At 58.9% G+C, this 7,401-nt stretch overlaps 1 protein-coding gene across 1 annotated transcript; it reads left to right on the forward strand.

Moving 5' to 3' along the window:
* Positions 1 to 6,945, forward strand: ARR3 (arrestin 3). Its single transcript, XM_009287994.1, has 16 exons — positions 1 to 17; positions 551 to 581; positions 971 to 1,031; positions 1,423 to 1,467; positions 1,880 to 2,079; positions 2,190 to 2,249; positions 2,501 to 2,568; positions 2,870 to 3,005; positions 3,103 to 3,187; positions 3,313 to 3,385; positions 3,917 to 4,054; positions 4,575 to 4,658; positions 4,958 to 4,981; positions 5,061 to 5,117; positions 5,647 to 5,655; positions 6,846 to 6,945. Exons 1-16 carry the CDS (start codon positions 1 to 3, stop codon positions 6,943 to 6,945), a joined length of 1,188 nt encoding a protein of 395 aa, XP_009286269.1.
* The last annotated feature ends 456 nt before the right edge of the window (positions 6,946 to 7,401 follow it).

Raw genomic sequence — 7,401 nt, forward strand, 5'->3', positions numbered from 1 at the left:
ATGGCAGGGGGAGCAAAGTAAGTGTCTTTTTTTTTCCTTTTTTTTTTTTTAATTGGGATGGAGCAGGGTGCTGCAGGGCAGGAGCAGAGGGAGAAATCGAGCCCCCCGGCTCCCCCCACCTGCTGCCTCCAGGGGCGGGTACATGAGCTTGCCGTAGTGAGATGGAGCAAGCTGTCACGGGGCCAGCAAAGCACCTTCTCTTTTCTTCTGCGTGTTGGTGCTTTCTCACTTGCCCATAAGACACAGACAGCTAATGCACCCCCTCCTCGATGGTCACACGCTGAGCTCAGGAGCATGACATCCCCCAAGGCGGCCAGACGGGGTGGGTTTGGCTCCGAATTTGCAGGACACCGAGTTCCCCAAGGCCAGGACACCCCGTGCACGCTCTGGCATAGCTCTTGGAGATGCGCCACGCTTGCAGGGAAGCCCTCTGCCTCCTCACCCCGGGGAGATGAACAGCCACCCCCCCTGCCCGCCCCAGGAGTGTGCTGTGCCGCGTACAGCCTCGTCCAGGGCATTCCCAACCAGCCTGTTTGTGTTTCCTCCGCAGGGTGTTCAAGAAGACCAGCCCCAACAGCAAGGTGAGTCCATGCACGCAGAGACGGGACCGCGCGCCCCGTCCCTGGGTACGGGTCAGCCCAAGGCGTGGGCTGTGCCGGTGTGGAGGGGCTGCGGGGCTCCTCCAGGAGGGCTCTGCCTGTGGGATGGGATGCGGGCTGGGTTTCCCTTCCCTTTGAAATCTGATTGATTCCTGCTATACCTGCCACGATACCACCGCAGGGCTTGCTCTTCAAAATAGAAATTAAAAAAAAAAACCCTATATGAATCCTTAAATGCGAAGCCTGGTCCAACGCACTAACGGCAGCGTTAACGAGCCCCCCGACGCCACCCGGGGCTTGAAAATTTCAGCCAGTTCCATGGCAAACACTAACCTGTTTCCTTCTCTCCTTTCACCATGTGCTGCCTCCAGCTATCCATCTACCTGGGGAAGAGAGACTTTGTGGATCACGTGGAGTCGGTGGACATCGTAGGTGAGTGAGGCCGTGCCCACCATGGAGTGGGAAGCACGGGCAGCGAGCAGCCACGGAGACCGGTCCCGGTGCCGGTGGCTGCTCACCTCTGCTTCCCACTGGAGCAGGAGGAGCAAGGGCAGCTCCAGAGGAGCAAATGTCCTGTTTTCTTGCAAATACCCTTACAGAAAAATGGTGGGGAAAGGGACAAAGTCCCTTTGCAAAACAACCCAGCCGTGCTGCTGGGGGAGATGCTGGAGGAGGCATCGCCGTCCCTCTGACCAGGGGCAGCTCCCCTTGGTCACCTTCCCAGCTGATGAGCAGATTATTTGACTTTAAAAAGCGCTGTATTTTTGCAAGGATCTTCCTGGGCGGCCAAGCTCACCGGCCCTTCTTCTCTGCTTGTTTGCAGATGGCGTCTGCCTGATCGACCCTGAGTATCTAAAGGACAGAAAAGGTATTGAGACACGAAACCCCACGTTATCAAGGGGAAGGGATGGAAACCAGTGCAAAGCTCACAAGCAACCTGGGACTGTAGTCAGGTTAAAACTGCAACGGGTTGTCTACAGCTCGTCACACGTCAGGGCCACAGCTGCTGACCCAGAGAGGAAAGCTGCCTCTTTCTTCTCACCTCCTCTGCCTGGGGCACCGGCTCTGAAGCTACCCGTGCCTCACAGAAAGATGTGATGAATCTTGTTAACTTGGCGCTTGAGGTCTGGGTCCTGATAACAGGGCCATATTTCTCCTAAAGAGTTATTAAAGTAGTTTTTCTTCCTTTCCTCTTTTCTCAATCCCTTTCCCCCATGCCATCCCTTTATCGTCTCACCCTTCCCCTAACCCCGCTCCCCTCCGTTTCCATCCGGCTTCAGTGTACGTGACGCTGACTTGCGCATTTCGCTACGGCCGAGATGACCTCGACGTTATCGGGTTGACCTTCAGGAAGGACCTCTATGTCCTGACCACCCAGATCTTCCCGCCAGTGCCGGACCAGGCACCCAAAACCCTCACTCCTTTGCAGGACAAGCTGATGAAGAAGCTCGGGGAGAACGCCTACCCCTTCACCTTTGAGGTAGAGGCTGCTCAGCCCTTCCTGACCGCACACCTCCATGGTGTGCACCAGGGCTCATCTCTGGTCATGCTCTTTATTTACTTTTTTCTCTCTTTCCCGGTTCTGCCCAGATTGCCACCAACTTGCCCTGCTCGGTCACCCTCCAGCCGGGACCAGACGATGTGGGAAAGGTGAGCTGCTGTCCCTGACCCGTGTCCCTTGGACCCGTTCCCCCTGGCAGGGGGTTAAGTTGTGGGGTACCAAAAACGGGAGCTGCTTCTCCTTCATGGGGACGTGGCCTGTGGGGTGAGGGTTGGGGAGGAAGGATGGCTGGAGTCAGGACCAGGATCTCCAGGGATGCAGTGGAGGAAGGAGGGGAATGAACCTAAACCTCAGGCAGCTCTGAGCTCCTCCCGCTTAGTGACCATACGTGTCCCCCCAGGCCTGCGGCGTGGACTTCGAGGTCAAAGGATTTTGTGCTGAAAATCTAGAGGAGAAAATTCACAAGAGGTATTTGCAGGGGATCCCTTTCCTGCCCCATGGCCCTAAAAGCAAACCACCAGATCATTTTGGGGTGGACGGCTTCGGGGTCGGCCCGAGGACCTGCTGTCAGCCTGTGCCACGCTTGGATGGGGTACTTTGCCCAAAGGAGGGGCAGTGGTCCCATCACGTCCTAAGAGCAGGCTGCAGCTTGCATCCTTTGGCTAGAGACACTGTGGTGTCCCTGAAGACAGCTGACGTGTCCCCCTCGAAGGCTGTGTCAACACATCCCTGCCAGGGGGACTGGGGGTGACCGCTTCTCGCCCCACAGGAACTCGGTGCGCCTCATCATCCGCAAGATCCAGTTTGCACCCCTGAAGATGGGGCCACCCCCCAAGTCGGAGACCACCCGGCAGTTCATGATGTCTGACAAGCCCCTGCACCTCGAAGCCTCCCTGGATAAGGAGGTCAGTACAGGGCCTCCCTGGCTCGTGCCACCACGCGCGTCCCCAGGGACGGGGACCGGGATGCCCGGTCACATAACCGAGCCTCTTCCCACTGCAGATCTACTACCACGGAGACCCCATCAACGTGACCGTCAACATCAACAACACTACCAACAAGATTGTGAAAAAAATTAAGATCTCAGGTGAGAGGGGGCGGGAAGGGCATGTCCCGGCGCCCACCACATCCTGGCCTCCCCATCGGAGATGGGGACTGCGCGCCCGTGCCTCTGCCGCGTCACCAATGGTGCACCCTCTTGTCTGTCCTCAGTTGATCAGATCACAGACGTGGTCCTCTATTCGCTGGATAAATACGCGAAGACTGTGTGCACCGAGGAGATAAAGTAAGTAAAAAGGGGCTGGGGGTGGCGTGGCATCGCAGCCAGAGGGAGGAAGAGAAAGGAGGAGGAGGAGGGGAGAGTGATGGGGAGAGGGGGTAGGGAAGACGGTTTTACACCAGGCAGCAAAAATATCAGGGTTAGAAGAGCAGATGCAGAGGAAGCAGAGGAGAGGGAAGGCTGTGGACGCCGTGCCCCCCAGCGCAAGCCAGTGTCGGCTGGGGAGGTCCCTTGGGGAAGGTGCACAGCTGCCCCCCAGCTGCTTCCTCTCCTCTCTTTGCATCTCTGAGGCCAGCCACAGCCTCTGCGCCCCTGAGAACAAGGAGGGCTGCAGCAAAGGCGGGGATTAGAAAAAAAGAAGTGGTTGTATAAGGGAACGAAAGGAGGAAACAGGCCCAGGCAGCTGCGTGGGGAGGGCAGGGCGGGGGGGGTTTGGCTCTGCCCAGGTGCCTGGCGCAATGCTGAGCATCCCTGGTGGGTACTGAGCACCCACCAGGCTGGTGCTGGCTCTGAGTTCTCCTCTCCCACCCCTTCCAGCGAGAATGTGGCGGCCAACTCCACCTTCTCCAAAACGTACTCCATCACCCCCACACTCTCGGCCAACCGTGAGAAGCGAGGCCTCGCTCTCGACGGCAAGCTCAAGCACGAGGACACCAACCTGGCCTCCACCACCATGTAAGAGCCGCGTGGGCTCCCCCCGCTGCCCGCCACGGCTGGCCCCATGCCTTCCCCCCCCTCCAACAGCTTCCCACTGCTTAGGATGCTCTGGGCTCCCACCAAGGGTCCCCCACACCTCCTGTGCCTGAGCCCACCCCATCCAGCTGGAAAATGTAGGGATTTTGTGACATGGCCACAGACCCACCTCTCCATCTTGTAGGAGACGTTAGCCTCCCGGTCTCAACCATCGTCCAAAGCCCCTGTATCCCTCTGCAGAGCTGCATCGGGTCTCGTCTCAGGAGTAAATCCCAGCTCAGGCAGCTCAAGTGGCCTCCCGAAACAGATCTGTGGCTTCAGCCAAGCGACCTGCCCTCCCCTCTCTTTTACTGCCACGTTGCGTTGTCCTCTCCTGCTACACCCCAGTGCACCCCACATGAAATGGGGCACAGAGACAGCCCCGGGAGCTGCTGTGGCAGGAGGGGACAGGGTCTGCGAGCAGCACTGCCCTCCTCACCGCTCCGCTCTGCCTTTCTCCTAGCCTGAGACCTGGCATGGACAAGGAGGTGCTGGGCATCCTGGTGTCCTACAAAGTGAAGGTCAACCTGGTGGTGTCCCGAGGAGGGTGAGGCTCTGCGGGCGCGGGGGGCAGGGACCATCCCCTTGGGCCGTGCTGTGCGATCTTGTACCACCAGGCAGATGACAAAGGGACTCATGCCGTGGATCCCCTTGGCTCTGCTCCGCTCCCCCGGGCCGTGGGGCAGCCAGGCACTGGGCTGCTCTCTGACTCCCACACCTCCATCCCCATTGCCACTGCCTTTCACCCCTATTATAAATTATCTTCTACCTTATTATAAGGCAAAGTCTAACACCTCCCCTCCTCTGCCTTGGCTGATTTCTGTCCCTTCTCTCCCGCTGCCACAGCATCCTGGCGGATCTCAGTTCCAGGTAAGGAGGGAGCTGCCTGTGGGGCTGAGCAGGGTGCGGTGCTGGGCGGGTTTATTGAAAGAAGTGCTTTTCCTTCCAGCGACGTTGGTGTCGAGCTGCCCGTCATCCTGATGCACCCGAAGCCTACGGACAGTAAGTAGCGCCTGGGATGCTGCTGAAACACGGGGGGAGGAAGAGGCAGCCCCCGTTCAGAGGGGAACTGGTAAAAGCAACGCTGATGCAGCCGCCTCCGTGCAAAGGGCCCTGCTCTGCCCCAGCGTCCCTGGCTGTGGGATGGGCAGAGCTGCTCTGGCTACGCGGCAGCCACCCTCTGTCTGGGACCGGCCCTGGGAGCAGCTCTCCTCCCCGCGGCGCCCCGACTGCCACCCATCTCAGTCTCTCTTTCCAGAAAAACACCTGAGCATTAAGAAGAGATGTTAGTTGAAATGTCCTTTCTCTATTAACCTCCATGTGTGTCTCTCTCAATCCTTGCCTCCCTGTGCTTTGGTTATCAATGGACTACAGATAAGCCAAGGTAAAGAGATGTTTCCTTATACCTCAAGCCAGTATTTCCTCTAACACATAAACCATACAGATCCATCGCAGATGGATATGACAGATCCATCACAGAGGGATGTGATGCCCCATTCCAGTTTGAGATTACATCCTTGGATTAAATCATCCAGGCCTCAAAAGTCCTGAGCCCCTGCGTCACAGCAGACAGCATGACACCCTCCATGGCGGCACAGGCAGCAGGACTGCTGTCACAGGCCGGGAGGATTCAACTGCTGGGCTCAGCACACATTCTGCAAATTTCTGGGGCTTATTTTACAACTCCCCTTGCTGCAAACACAGCAGCCTCTCCTGCCGCAAGCCCGGACCTCGCCTTGTCCCTTGGAAGCAGCCGGCAGCGCTGCGTCTCCCAGCCACAAGTGCCACCGCTGGACATAACGTCCCCTACGGCCTCGGTCCCCGTCCACCCCACGCTGAGGTCCCTTGGCTGCTGGAAGCGGCTCCAGTCACAGCCCCGTGCCCCCGCACGCTCCCCAGTGCCAGAGCCCTCTTCTCCTCCCACAACATGAGCTTATTCCAGCTGAAGCCACAGCTGGGGTTGCTTCCCTCCGGGAAGCCGCAGCGTGCCAAACCCATTCCTGGCAGCCGTGCCTGGCAGCCCCGGCCGCCGACCAGCCCCGGCCCTGGCTTGCAAAGCCCCAAAAGGCTGTTTTTGTGTCTGGTTACACCCTGCAACGGGACACGAGCACTGGGGTTTGGAGCCTGGAAACTCGGGCTGCAACTGCAAGGCTTTCACACCAGAGCCTATCAGTTACCCAGCTCAGCGAGGATATTTAAACTTCCAGAGGAGGAAATCTCTTGGCCTGTCCCCACCATCGCTCCCTGTAGATTTTGCCAAGCCGTTTCACATTCGCAAGCTTTTGGAATCAGTTTTGCTGACTCTTTTTTTCCGTTTTCTTCCCCCACTTTTCATTTTGCGGCTCTCCCTTGATGTCATCTGCCACTCGCCTTTCGCAAGGAGGTAACTAATCTCTTTGTCTCCACTTTAATTTCTTTTCCTTCCCTTTTTTCCCTTGACAATGCAAAATATTGTCTTAAAAAATGCCAGAAGTTGCAGGCGAGAGCCCAGCTCCTCTGGTCACGCACGCTCACAGTCGAGCCAGCGATCTGTCCTGGATTTGTGTGGTCGGGTCAGGCCGCGGCTCACAATGACTGTTCCCTGCGGTGTGTGGGGTGACGGGGCCGGGGCGAGCACCGCATTGTCCCCTAGCAGGAGCAGGGTTTGGGTGTCAGCAGGGGTTTCGCCCTCTTCGGTGCGGTGCGTCCCGGGCAGCCGGACCGTGGGCTCACCACGCCCTGCTCTCCCTTCCAGCGAGGAGGACATCGTCATCGAGGAATTCGCTCGCCAAAAACTCAAGGGGGAGAAAGACGACGAAGATGAGAAGGAGGAGGCCGACAAAGAGGAAAGCTAACCTGCTGCCCGCTCGCACAGAGAGCCACCGGTCCCACGCGCCCCGGTTTGGGACGTAGATGCCCGTAGCGCGTTCCCCGCTGTGCCGCACGCGGTGCAGACACCTCAGCCCTCTACGCGCGGTGCGATGTATTCCCCTAGGTGCACCCTCCTCCCCCGGGCTCCTTGCACCGACTCCAAGCCCTGGCTGCGGTGGCGGGGGCCACCCGTTCCCGCCACGCTGGGAACCCCGACTGCGTGCCGGACGGTGCTCCCGCCGCCTTGCGCCCACGGGTGCCGGTGAGGGGACGGGGATGGGGAGGGTGCACCGGAGCCCGGCCGAGCGCCGTCACCAGCGTGTTTGTCGTTTGCCTGCGTTACGCACTACTCTGTGACACCGTTATAAATAAACCCGCCCCAGTGGCCCGGTGCAGGCTCCGTGTCGTGGTGCCGGGGCGCGGGGCCCACCGCGGGGCCG

The sequence above is a fragment of the Aptenodytes forsteri genome, unplaced genomic scaffold (assembly GCF_000699145.1).
Source record: "Aptenodytes forsteri isolate BGI_AS27 unplaced genomic scaffold, ASM69914v1 Scaffold72, whole genome shotgun sequence".
NCBI classification, from domain to species: Eukaryota; Metazoa; Chordata; class Aves; order Sphenisciformes; family Spheniscidae; genus Aptenodytes; species Aptenodytes forsteri.

Bases quoted from the DNA above. Each gene is read 5' to 3' on its own strand.
- ARR3 (XM_009287994.1), top strand. The intron at 582-970 runs GTGAGTCCATGC...TGCTGCCTCCAG, and splicing joins AGACCAGCCCCAACAGCAAG to CTATCCATCTACCTGGGGAA. The intron at 2,250-2,500 runs GTGAGCTGCTGT...GTGTCCCCCCAG, and splicing joins GACCAGACGATGTGGGAAAG to GCCTGCGGCGTGGACTTCGA.